The 13,713-nt window shown below is 36.1% G+C and overlaps 1 protein-coding gene across 1 annotated transcript in view; it reads left to right on the forward strand.

Moving 5' to 3' along the window:
- The window catches only part of ANO3 (anoctamin 3), a 71,476-nt gene extending 62,601 nt beyond the window's left edge, over positions 1-8,875 (forward strand). Inside the window, exons 16-25 of the mRNA XM_010004239.1 lie at positions 422-458; positions 1,897-2,008; positions 3,247-3,304; positions 4,287-4,384; positions 5,132-5,277; positions 5,385-5,537; positions 6,218-6,365; positions 6,924-7,004; positions 7,858-7,963; positions 8,693-8,875. Of these exons, the coding sequence (XP_010002541.1) occupies positions 422-458; positions 1,897-2,008; positions 3,247-3,304; positions 4,287-4,384; positions 5,132-5,277; positions 5,385-5,537; positions 6,218-6,365; positions 6,924-7,004; positions 7,858-7,963; positions 8,693-8,875 (1,122 nt within the window). The remainder of the gene's footprint in view (positions 1-421; positions 459-1,896; positions 2,009-3,246; positions 3,305-4,286; positions 4,385-5,131; positions 5,278-5,384; positions 5,538-6,217; positions 6,366-6,923; positions 7,005-7,857; positions 7,964-8,692) is intronic.
- Positions 8,876-13,713: the final 4,838 nt, after the last annotated feature.

Raw genomic sequence — 13,713 nt, forward strand, 5'->3', positions numbered from 1 at the left:
GGAGATCATCGATATACAAACAGATAAGGAAGTTTGCAGTAGGAAGCTGAGGCTTTTTCCTAGTTTTAGATGACACAGGTTTCTGAATTTAGAGGAGAAGCATCTAACTGGTCATTAAGAGAACCATTGGTATCTTAACACTTCTCTTGACCTATTTGCTTTTTATTTATCTTATTGTATGTTTAATGTATATATGTATGTACATGGATAAGAGAACAGGACTAAAGTAGTACAATTAAGTCTTCATAGGAAACTATACATTCATGAGTAACAAGGATATCATCCTCCCTTCTCTGTCCAGATACCTTGATGCTGCAGGATAACAGAGTATCCATGCTCTTGATGCTTGTTCTCATTCTGGATTTGACATCACAACAGGCAGCATGGACTGTACTTACACCATCTTTCCTTTCTGTTTTAGGTCTATGAAAAGGTTGCCTATCTCCTGACAGACTTAGGTATGTGGTTCTTTACTAGTAGTATGGTTCTTGCTACCTGCAGGATATACCTTTTTATTTCCCTAAAACAGAGTTCTAACTTCATCTGTGCTTAGTGCCATACTGGCAATTCCCTAAGTAAATGAGAAATAGCAAAGGAATAAATTACATTATTATTTCCCTAAGGAAATAATAATAATATAATAATAATTTATTGTTATACTTCTGCATCTTTGTTTTTTTTATGCTTTATTGCATAAATTGAAAAATCTGTCATGTTATAATGGAGCAAAAGTAAAAAAAAAAAAAATACTGTTTCTTAGAGTGCTAAAGCGGGGGGGGGTGGTGTCCATTCTTCCCAAATGCTATGTTATTTTTTTTTCAAATTTTTAATCTGAATTTTAGTATTGAAAAATAGGTTAAGAGAATTTCATTGTCCAATATAAAAACATTGTCATAAATTCTAAAGTGGCTCTGTCACATTAAAAATTTACACTGAAGCCTCTAGTCATGATACAGTCATAGAGGTGAAGTTTTCTGGCTTATAGAAAACAAAAAAAAATACAGTATTTAAGATCTCCTACTATTATATCTTAGAGTTTCTTCTTGACAAGCACTCTTTTATCTCGTGTCAACATACGTGTTTGATCCCGTCATGGTTTAAAAACAAGTTCAATAGTTTAAAAATAAGGTTAAATGTGCCAGCTCCCTCTTCTGGTTAACGCCTGGAAGAGCATGCATTAAACACCACGCTCAGGACTTCATAGTGGTTCAGGTAACAGGCAGTTGAAAAGGTTAGAAAGATTCAGAATGTACAGTCAACTTATTAAAATTATTAAAATATTTTAAAGTCATTTTTCATATCACACTTATTTATATTCCTACTTAACTCTTTTAATATATTATATAGTTACAGACCAGGAAATGGGAAAGAAAATAATGATTTCCCCTATGCAAGCTGATGGTTGCTCACTCCACCTCCTAAAGTGTTTTATATCAAAGGACATCTTAACTTCTGGGAACAAGCATCCATATGTAAAGCTAATATCCTCTACATGCATATGCTAATTTAGTCATCAAAGTAATTAAGTAGTACAAGTTTTAACTGGAAAATCTAGGCAGTTTAGACTTCCAACTGATATATATGCTTTAAAACTTTTGCCAACATACTATGTTTATTCCAAGTTTAATACATGCATCAAAGAAATTTGAAATTCTAACCACCCAAAAATTAATTCTAATCATTATCACCGAGTTCTAATTCAGACAGAAGCCATCTTCTATAAACTGTAAGGAAAAACATCCAGGAGAGTGCAGTCTCACTCAGAATACATGTAGCCCTACTACACATTTCTACATTTCTTTCAAAAAAGAAAAATAAAACCACAAAAGAAGAACCTCAGTCCTTTCTTCATGGAATTATAAATTGTTTAACATTTCATATTGTGTCTTTCCACAGAGCATCCTAGAACAGAATCTGAATGGGAAAACAGTTTTGCTTTGAAAATGTTCCTCTTCCAGTTTGTCAACTTGAACAGCTCCATCTTTTACATTGCCTTTTTTCTTGGCAGGTAAGTTCTCTCTGCCTAACTGCTTTTGAAGAGAAACTTGCACAGAGCTCCTAATCCTGGCTAATTTTATAGGTTCAAAAAAAATACAGTGACAGTTTGAACTGCAAGATTGAGATGCAAGCCCATTGCTGAGAATAATTAAAAACAAAATTAATGTTTTTAACTGTATGTGAGGGATGGATCCTTGAAATCTTGTAGTTATGAAACTTGACAGTAAAAAAACCTACTTTTTAAGTGGGCCTATGTACGTGACTTTCCTACTAAATGAGAATTCATAATCTTTGAAAATGCAACCACTTCCTAAATGCATTTCGCCCTGCACTAATGGGTCTTACTCGTTTTTTCTTGTTGATTCCTCATTGGTTATATTTCCCAGGATCCATTTCTATAAATGGTGCATAGTGCCTGGTAGGTCTCATACAAGAGAAGGAGGCAAAAATTCTGGCTCCAATTTCTGTGTCTATCTTTTGGGCAGAACATGGGATACTGGACAGGTATCATCTGCAAGGTGTCACCTTGCTTCATCTTCACTTCAGTTTTGTTGTGAACAGACATTCCTGCAGAACCTACAGAGTATTTCAGAGTACCTTCCATAAAGTTTTATATTATAATTTCAGTTCAAGATTGTTGGAAAGAGAAAAACCTCTAGAAAAAGTAATATCTGATTGTTACATCCAGTGATCCATTTGCTATGCAGTTTCTAAACTTCTCTTTTCTTCATAATCTCCTGTGTTTAGTAAGACCAGCCATAGCTGTTTTTCTTTCCCATATGTAACTTCCACTGAGGTCACTAAGAATTTTAACTCAGTTTGTTATCCAAAAATCTGTTTCATCTGTAAAAAACACTGAGTTATGATTTTGGAAGTGATTTTATGCTTGTACGTCTGAGGGTGCAATGACGTGAGGGCACATCTGACATGGGCAAACACCCCTGGGCTGCAGTAAATTCCTATGTATTGCAATAGCTTATCTTCAAAGAAGTAGATTAGAAAGTCTGAATAACTTAACATCTAAAACCTCTGAAGCTATAATTTTTGTTTTGGACATAATAAAACTTTAGGATCGCTTGCAAAATGACAGTCCTTGTTTGCATTCTGAAACTACCGTATCCTACAAGATACCAGATTTAAGCCTGTGTGATATAATGGGTTACTTTGCTCAGTGGATGTTGTGAAGTAACTATTTGATACAGAGCGTTCCTGGAATGTCCACTGAGAAACAGAAATCTTACTTTCCAGGTTTGCAGGCCGCCCAGGAAAGTACAACAAGCTTTTTAACAGATGGAGACTGGAAGAGGTAAGCACTCCTAATTTTTGTGTTCCTGTTGTGATATTTCCATGAGTAAAATGGAAATGGCTGAATGATATGAATTATGTCCAGTTTGAAAGATTTATTATGCCATCTAAGTGCAGTGAAGAATAAACTCTTATTTATAGCAAAGGATAGGAAACAAGAGATGTGTTTTTCCTTCTGTATTCTCCACTGTGCTGAGGGGCTCTGCACAAGTCATGGAGTTCTTTCTGAGTCTCTCTTTGGAAAAAGCAGTGGTAGTTCTTTATGTCACGGGTAGGGCTAAGCCCTACATGACTGGTATCTCCTGGGTATGTAGATGGGTGGAGAACAAAAATAAAATGCCATCAGCTTTTTAATCAGATTCTTAAGTTTCTGCCTGTGTGAAAATATTTCTTTAAAAGAAAAAAAATAGTATTTTCAAAATGTAGCTTGAAAATGTGTTAGAATTGCACCTCTCTTGATATCACTAGTATGCTGAAGTTCTCTCTGATCTCAGAAAAACATGTTTCTTCTGTTGAACCTTGGTAGCCACAAAGGAAAATACCATGACTTCGTAATCTAAAAAAGATTGTGTAATAACTAACCATTTAAATATGATGATTTGAATAGTTAAGATACTGGTAGCAGAAATTCAGCTACTAGCTCTCTGTTCAGACTTAGAATATTACAAATGAAATACTGTTCCACTCTTTTGGAATGAATAGGTATGTAGTGGTCTAGATGAAATGGACTGTACCATTTCTAACATACCTAGCAAACAGAGCCTCAGCTTCAGTAACATGATCCAGTTCTCCAAGAAATAGTAAGTCTAAAGGTAGTCCAACAAAAGTCTGTGTTACTATTTATCTTCTTAATATTTCTTTTAATATTTCTAGCAGGAGGGTAGTGTTTTCCACCAAATATATATGAGTATTTTCCACTCACCTTGTATACGTTAAAAGGATGCACTGATTTTAGCTGCTGATCTTCTTCCATTTAATTTCAGTGTCATCCCAGTGGCTGCTTGATAGATCTGTGTCTGCAGATGGGAGTTATTATGGTTTTGAAACAAATGTGGAACAACTTCATGGAGCTAGGTTATCCGTAAGTTGAGATGTTAACATTTGTTTTACAAACAATGATTACAGATTAATGTGATTCAATTATAGGGAAAATACTTTTTTGTCTGAGTGGGGGGCAGAATTTCATAATTAATTGAAATTCATTATCGTCATTAATTGATGAAGACAATGGACATCTGAAATACTGATCTCCAGAAGTGTATGTCTGTAAGCACATAAAATGGAATTCTTCTGCAGGTTCAAGTTTACATGTCTTACGTTATTATCCAAAACTTCATGATCAATGTTGATTTTCAACCTTCCCTGAAGGGTGAAGAGAACTTGTTTGAGGAGCACTTACACAAGTCTTGTGTTGAGTAATAGCTCTAGAGTTCTTACTGAGCTCTACTTACTTGCTTTATCTTTTACAGGATTAAAAATATAACATTCACTTTTTTAATGCTCTCACTATGCATGTTATTTTTCCTGTTCTTTATTTTATTTAGGCATGCAGGTAAATCCTGGAAAATGTCTATGCAAGCAAATTCCATGTTCTACAAATCTTACTTGTACAATGCCTAGCATTCTACATTAAGACACAATCAAAAGAATAATGCAGAATTGAGAACTTTGGGAAGTTCTTTGAATTGTACATTATATGATATTGTGAATACTGCCAGAAAATACCAGATGGAATTCAAAATAGACCCACTTGCTTCAAAACAATACCAGCAAATATTGTAAATTACTGAGCAAGTACAGGAAATAATACTCTGTTTATCTGCTAAAGTTTGTTACAGAATTGGTGGTCACGACGGAAAATGAAGAGAAGTGGGCAATTAATGGAGCATAAAATTTCTCTACCTCAGTGGGAAAAAGATTGGAATCTGCAGCCTATGAATCTCCATGGTTTAATGGATGAATACTTAGAGATGGGTGAGCAAATTTAGGGAGATGTCGGTTTTCTTAAGAAACTAAAACTGTGTTGCACATTGAAAGATCTTCTGCATTTTCAGTTTCTAACCAGAGGAATTCCTGTCTAGTTTTGCAGTTTGGCTTTACCACCATCTTCGTTGCTGCCTTCCCACTGGCACCACTCCTGGCATTGCTTAACAATATCATAGAAATAAGGTTAGACGCCTACAAGTTTGTCACCCAGTGGCGAAGACCTATGCCTGCAAGAGCAACAGATATAGGTGAGAGAACCTAATGACTGTCACTGTCAGGTGCCATCTCCTTGTCTTTCCTTCTTTCATGCAGCTTAACCCTGGAAATATTTCCTGCCTTGAGAGTGAGATTGATAGTGTGACTAACAGATCTCAATGGCAACTGTCCTGTTAAATAAGGAAAGGATAATTGCTTAGCTAAGAGGACTCCTCCAATTTCCTTTTCATTTCCAATAAGGAATTCTAATGGTTGGAATTTAGGCATCAGTCTAAATCATATTTTAGGCATCTGATTTGTGCAACTCTAGGTCTAACATGCTGTCCAAAATCAATTGAATTTAGAAATTAAAATATAAGGACTAAATGCGCTTTTTGTGTAAAACTGAATTAAATAAAAATAAGAAATCTCTTTCCAAAATCCACTATTTAGTGATTATAACCAAAGATTATGGCTGTAGCTTTGATGTTTAGCTATTCCTTCTCAGCAGGGTGTGCCCTGCTGTAAGACTTCAGTAAGTGTAGCCAGTGGTGGCAGGAATATGGGGACGTGGCTTAATCCTGCCTGGCTTTTCCAACTGAGTAGTTCTTTCTCAATAACAAAGGAAAACTGTGTAACTAAGAATGACTTTAATACCACTAGTGTGATTTTTTTATAACTTAATTAGACTGTAAAAAACTGATGACTTCATTGTAATTTCTCTTATTTCTAGGTATCTGGTATGGGATTCTGGAAGGAATTGGAGTTCTGGCTGTTATCACCAATGCCTTTGTCATTGCCATTACTTCTGATTACATTCCACGTTTTGTCTATGCATACAAATATGGTCCCTGTACAGATCAAGGGTACAGACAAGAGAAGTAAGATACTCTCTATGTATATACCTATATTTCAGTGGAAGCACTCTTTTGCTACTCTCTGTGTTAACATATATCAGTAATATTTTAACTTTTACATCTGTGCAAAGCTTCACAGATGTTAAGTGCAGGTAACTCAGTCATTGCAAAGAGTCTGCAAACTCACTCCACAGTTACATCAATGGCAAATCATGTCTTCCCTTCTGAATGCAAACAACAAAGGCCAATATACATTATGGCAGTTTTCCGACTTTTTCTGGGTAAGCTTTTCTTCTTCAATAATTCTGAACTGTCTTCTCCCACTACCCACACACATATATATATGCTCTTGAATCATCTTTTATTATAAGCAAAACCACAAAAACTGCTAAAAATAGATTTTTAAAAACAATGTTATTCCTGAAAGAGATGTTTGTTTCTTTCCATTGAAACTTTGCTTCTCTCTTCAAAAGAATAGCTTTTATACAACAGCATGCTCACAGTATGTGATAGAAAATGTTTACATACAGGATTACGCAGTATGGCCACTTTATGAAGAAAGTCCTGGTCTTTTCTTTTCAGATGCTTGAAAGGATATGTCAATAGCAGTTTGTCAGTATTTGATCTGAGTGAACTTGGGATGGGATACTCAGGATACTGCCGGTACGTTTTGGTGCTCTCCCTTCTTGTAATACAGGTTTAGAAGTTAATACAGACATTACATTGAAAGTCAGTGCTTAAATGACTGGCAGAATAGTTTCTTTTTTGCCTGTGAAAGCATTGGAGTTCAGGTTTGTTCAACATGAAAGTCACAGGCAGGATGCAGTAGTAGCACACTGGAAACCTGTGTTCTAAGTTCTAAGACTCTTGCAAGCCATATCTCTCATGCTTCTGTAAATTGTATAAATTGTTTCATTTCAAAGCTTCCCAGCTGCCAAGAAGGGTAAAAATTCTCATTTCAGTTTTGTTAAGCATTCAGAGCTCTATTCATTAAAATACACATGTAACATCTTTGTTGTGGGTCTGATTCAAGTCAGGATCCCAAACAGTTATGCAGGGTGAGTGCAAGAAATTCAGTACAAAAATTAAATATGAAATTGCATGCTTGCACTCCTGCTCTCAGGTTTAGTTTTACAGTGAGAGTTAGCTTGAAGTGACTGAGGAACTACAGAACCATGGTACATTTGTGCAGACTTTGTCATGCAAATCGCAAATTTTTATAAGCAAAGACAAGAACCAATTTAGGGTCAACACGCTTGAACCTAACACTCTAGGTGTCAGCTTTGTAGAAACAAAATAAATTGTTTCCTCTGGATTTTTTTGAAGCAGAAAGTGCCATCTTACAAGCAGCCCTATTTAATTGCCTGTATCGTGACCTATCCTTCTCCTTTTCAGTTTAATGCTTTCACTTTGGTTTCTCTGCTTTTAGCCAGATCTGAGATAAACTAGAGAGCTCTTCACCATGTTCAGGTTTTTGAGCCCAAGCTAACCTACTCAGTTTTTCTTTGCTTTACAGGTACAGAGATTACAGAGCCCCACCATGGAGTTCAACTCCGTATGAATTCACTCTGCAGTTCTGGCATGTCCTGGCAGCACGGCTGGCCTTCATCATAGTATTTGAGGTTAGTCATGGAAAGAAACAATTCCTTTCCTCTTTAAAGTCCAAGTGGATTTTTTTGCAGTAATCCCATAAATAAATTTTCAGTTTCATCAACTGGTTGTTTGTTACAGTCAAGAGAGAGGAAAAAAAGTAACCCTCCCCAAACTGTTGTCAGTCAGCTGCTTCAAAGTGAATGGACCAAGTGTGCAGAGTCACTCCAAAATCATATTTCCTTAGCGCTCATCTTATACATCATGTTGGTTCCCAACCAGATCTTTCATGCTTTGTTTAAAAAAAAGAAAGACACCTTGTGTGTACATGAAGTAGAGTTATTACAAGTTAAACATGTTTCAGAAAAATTATACGTATCTAGCCTAATATAAAAACAGCCATGTGTGTACTGAATTTGAAGAATGTTGTGCTACTGCCCAGGAAGCTGTTTGGTTACTTTCATTACAAGCTGTTAACAAAGGCTTCTTGTAGGTATTGTTTGCTATGGTTATTCAATCTAGCATATCCTGCTGTCACATATTCATCAAGGTTACTTTTTTACTTTTCAGAAGACTTCAGCATTTTCACATTTCTGATACATCCCACATTTACGCCCATATCTCTGTGTACATGTATTAAAAAACAAAGGAGCTTCTTTTTAGTCATGAAGTGAATCTCAGTTTCAGTTTTGCTACAGACTTGGTCCTAGAAATTAATATTTATGCATCTTTGAAGCAATTATTTTTGTTCTTCTTTCCAGCACCTTGTTTTTGGAATAAAGTCTTTTATTGCCTACCTGATTCCGGACATACCTAAAGACTTGTGTGACAGAATGAGGAGAGAGAAATACTTAGTCCAGGAAATGATGTATGAGGCTGAACTGGAGCATTTGCAGAGAGAAAGGAAAAAGAATGGGAAACAGTATCACCATGAATGGCCTTAGTCACTACCATGCTGCAACAAAACACTGCTTGGAAACTGGAGTGCAGTTACAAACTGAAGTCAGAGTCTGGCATCAGTGCGTGAGGTTCATGGGGTGTGTATGTTCTTGCTGGGCAGAACAGTTGCAGACTTTGGTGTGAACTGGAAAATAGATGCTTCCAATGAAGAAAATGAAGAGCCTTACCCGTAACTGGTCTGTGGTGAGCACCAAGGAGAACTGGCACTCAGGAATGTGCAGACAGATTTAAAAATTTGGACACCCTGGCTTTAAAAAAAGGCAATGAATTTCATGCTGCTTCTTCAAGATACTAACAGCATAATGAAGTAAAAAATTACCTGTGAACTTACACAGTAAGGGCATGACTAAAATCAACTTAAATGATATCCACTTCTTCTACAGCTTCTGATTGCTCAGCTCCATCTATAATGCCTCTGAAGAAAAGAGCAAGTGTTGCCTTTGTGGCCATAATTTGATATCAAATGATCTTTCAGGCTTACTGTTTTGTCAGGTTTGTCCTAGTCTCTTGTTGAGATTGTGGATGTGGTCCTACCCTAAAAAAGGGGTCTGTGGCTGCTTAATATATACTATGCAGTTTGAGATTTGCACATCAGTGTCATTAATTTATCCTTCTAGTTGAAAACCAAAAAATCTAAATTCAAGGAGAAAACAGCAGCACTAAGAGAACACATCATATTGCAGCTATATTTGAAAATGACATGGCTGTTGAGTGGTCTTTCCACTGTTTTGTGCAGAAAGGCCACCACACACCTCCAGGATAGAAGAACTGTCATTTTCATGCTCTGATGTAGCATGCAAGTGTTGTGTGTTACTGTTCCCTTTGGCCTGTCTGGGCAATGATTCCATGACTTCACAGAATGCTAACTTGAAATATTTCATACAGTGCAAATGATTCTGTCCTGAGTATACAATTAACTCTTTATAGTATACAAGCTTATGCAGATATATATCAGACATACAGTATAACATTATGACTTGCTTGTTCAGGGAAAAAGCAGAGCACTTTATAACAATGCTCTTATTATAACAGTAAATGTTCCCATAATGTGCACTTCTTTTATTGGCCTAAATAAGTCAAAGCATGGGAATTGCATCCAGGCAGATGGCAGTTATGTATACAGGTTGTATATAAATGCACACACACACAGTGGTTATTTTAGAGTATTTTTATTATTATTTGTATGCCTTCTTACAGTTTTGAGGGGCTTCTTTGGATAAAATCACTATAAAAGTTAGATGTTCATGTAAAGAATCAAATTTCAGTTTTTTTGTGCATACAGCAGTGTTGCTTATGGTTATAGTCACATTTTGGTGATTAAATTGTCTGTTACTAATATTTCAAATGTGAGAAAAGATAAGCACTTAAACAATTTATTCAAATATGCAGGGTTCACTTGCAGAGAAAGGAGTGGATTCTGTTTCTCTGGTAAAATTGTAAATAATGCTTCTCTGTTGGATAAGCATAAAAAACAGTCAACAAAGCACAGGAACTATAAAAGCAGCAAATTTTAATAATTTTTTAGGGTTAAAGCTTGAGCAAAATCACAGCTGACAGGTATGAATAGACCCGAGTTTTTACTACTTCCCATACCCTATTGAACCCAAAAGTGTGATTTCAGTATTCACTTGTATATATTACCCACAATTATTTTATTGTGCCATATAAAACTAATTTTAAGAGTCAGGAGCCCAGCAGAGTGGATGAGTAGGATATTTTGTATCCAGGGGGCCTAGCATCATCAGACCTTAAGTTCTTCAGTCGTTTCACTGTATTATTGAGACTTCTTGGTTAATTCCAGCTCTCTGTGACCAGACAAGCCAGTTATAGGAGTGTCTACAATATTGCACAAAGGAGAAAAGAAATTGGAAGGTATGGTCTAATCAGATATATTACCCAGTAGTTCTGTCATAAAGGGCTGGTGGAACTCAGCTTTCCATGTTTAGGAAAGACTCTTTTGTTCCTTCATGTTCTGGGTTGTGCATTAAGTTCCTCAGGAGTCCTTATCAGAAATAATTAATGCACTCTCCTCTGTATTTACTGAATCACATAATTTGATTTAATTTCTTGTCTCTCTGTTTCATTCTATGGACTATCAAGCACTGTTTGACAGCATTAACAGTGTGTAGCAGCTTCTGTGTCTGTGCCATGTAATGATAGTACTTCAGTTCTTCAGAATGTCACAGATGAGCTCACTTTTTGAAGTTTTCTCTCAGAGCAAATGCCTTGGCTGGCCCAAGGCATACAGGATAAAAGTAGGCACAAAATCAGAAATAATGGTTTGTTGTTTTATACTCTCCTGTTTCTGCTGTGGATATTAGCACCTGTCAATACAGACTTAGACAAACTGCAATTGGACTTAAAAAAAACCAACACATGAGGAAGAAAACCTTTTTCTATTTGAGATTTAAATATATATATGTATCATTAATGATTTTCAACACTGGTGTATCAAAGGCAAGTATGTAGGTCTGACGTGCATTTTGTGCACTGGAAAAGCACAAGAATTTTTTGAAAAACACTGTGTGTGTTCCTTTATTTTTGGAGGACATCAACAATGTCTGAAGGTTTTGCTGCTACCCACTCATTTGCTTAAGCTGAGAAATTTTTGGCTAGACTTTGTTTAGTGTGCTGTTTGCATTGACTGCACGTTCTTTTACTAAAGTGTAAGGCACACACTGTCCTCAGGAATAATGTATTTTATGAATGGTGAATGATCTTTTCATACTCTAAATATTGTCTTTCCAAACAGATGAACCAGTATGAGTAGACTGTGCATGCCAGCTGCGTTTGTGAAATCTGACCAAGCTTTAGAACTTCAATCTGTGCAAAAATGCTTTAGATGGGTGCAGATCTAATCTATGACTACTTTGCTCTATGCATGCGCCCTTAGAGAGACTGCATGAGCACCTAGATATTTTTAAATACAAAAGATTAGTCCAAAATGTCTTAATTATTCCTAATCACATTCCGTGTCTTGATTCAGACGAAAGAAACTTCCATTTCACAAATAGCAAAAAGTCCACGTACATTATACACATCTCATTTCTAATGACTTTTCATTCTAAATTTGTGCCTAATGTGTGAGATCTGAATTCTGGTGATTAAAAAAGGAAAAAAAAAACCACAAGAGTTCTGCTTCATTAGCCATCCTAATGAGAGGTACCTTCTTAGAGCTTAAAGTCTGTCTCTGTACAGAGAGATGCTTTAACAGCTAAAGACTCACAACTGAGCACTTTGACAGGGTTGCCTGAAGGTTTAGCACAGGCTCTGTTACACTGTAATTCAGTTTCCTTACCAGAAAGTCAGCTCAGTGATCCAACATCCTGGTATGGAGTCATATTTATAAACAAGACAAACCACACGATGGCTATTTTTAAAATTTTTCTTCCCTACCCCTTTATGTTAAAGGATTTATAAGAAAATGTGTCCCTGTGCAGGAGGTTTGGAACTAGATGAACTTTAAGGCCCCTTCCAACCCAAGCCATTCTGTGATTCGATTATTCTATATTTAGATGACCATAGAAGTTAATATTGATGATGACAAGGCGAAAAATTCCATAGTGATGATAGCCAATCAGTGTTTTTTTGTTAAATGTTTCTTCTTCACTACTACAAATCACATATCAGCTGTTGCTGTGCCCTTTTCCAACAGCAACTTGTCTCGCATCGTGTTCTGAGGATCAGTTGGGCTCAATTGTGTCCTGTTGAAAGCTCAAAAGAGAAATGTCTTGATGGCCTAGTGTCAATAAATAAATAGGTATATACCTTAATGTATAAATGCATAATTCTCCTAAGGTTTCCTTCATGAAAAGTTCTGCAGAAGGAAAAATATCTTGGGAAACACATCTTTAGGGTGAGTGTTAATAGGGGGAAAGGCCAGAACTTCAGTGATATTTTATTGTTCACGTGCCATTAGGATGATCAGTCTAATGTAAGTAGCGCTCATCTCCTGTTCCCTTGTTGCAGCAAGGAAGCTCCACATGGGAGTGCTGCCAGAGAGAATTTCTGGAGCCATGGGATCCTGTGACATTACCTGGAAAGTCCTAAATGACATCATGGGACTTACTAATCTTTTACATAATGTCACAGTTTGTTCAGTGGCAAGTTAGTGTACACATGCTTAGAGGCATCATAGCATTTTGATTCACTGAAAATCATCCTTGTCCATAAAAAGAAACTGCATACATAGTTAACTTACAAGTGTCACAAATTTTCATTAAAACTATTATAAACTAGATTATTTTATTTTTTTTTACATACACTGGGCAACAGCCATATCAATAAAACTTATTTTATACAAACAGCTAAATATGAAGGCAATAAAGTTAATGGAAAAATCAAAGAATCACGTTTTCTATTAAGTGTTCTGCAAGAGAAAAGGGACAGAGACAAAACCAGTGATATCAACAATCACTTACAAAGCAGTAGTACTGCCAGAAGCATTTAACTTTTTGTAATCCTCAGAAACTATTAATGTTGCTTATTTGGGGGTAAAGGTTGAAAAAAATATACAGCCAGCCTTTCCTATTAATGTTTATATTAGAATTTAGAATTCTAATTAGAATTGAAACAGAATACCACCTTTAGACAGGCTTGTTATTTTGTGGGTTCCAATGCATACTTTAACTAAAATGCACACTATGACACTTTTTTAAAGTGTTTAATCTAAATCCCTGTGGTGGGGAATTTAGTAGCTTGAAAAGAACTTTCTGTACTCAACCTCATGCTCACAAAGCCCATGTTCTCCTGGGGTGAAACGCAACGAGGCAGCATGTTGAGGTTCAGGGTGAGCAGAGAAAGAAAAGGTCTTCTGTTCAGC

Source organism: Chaetura pelagica, unplaced genomic scaffold, assembly GCF_000747805.2.
Source record: "Chaetura pelagica isolate M959 unplaced genomic scaffold, ChaPel_1.0 scaffold119, whole genome shotgun sequence".
Classification (NCBI taxonomy): Eukaryota; Metazoa; Chordata; class Aves; order Apodiformes; family Apodidae; genus Chaetura; species Chaetura pelagica.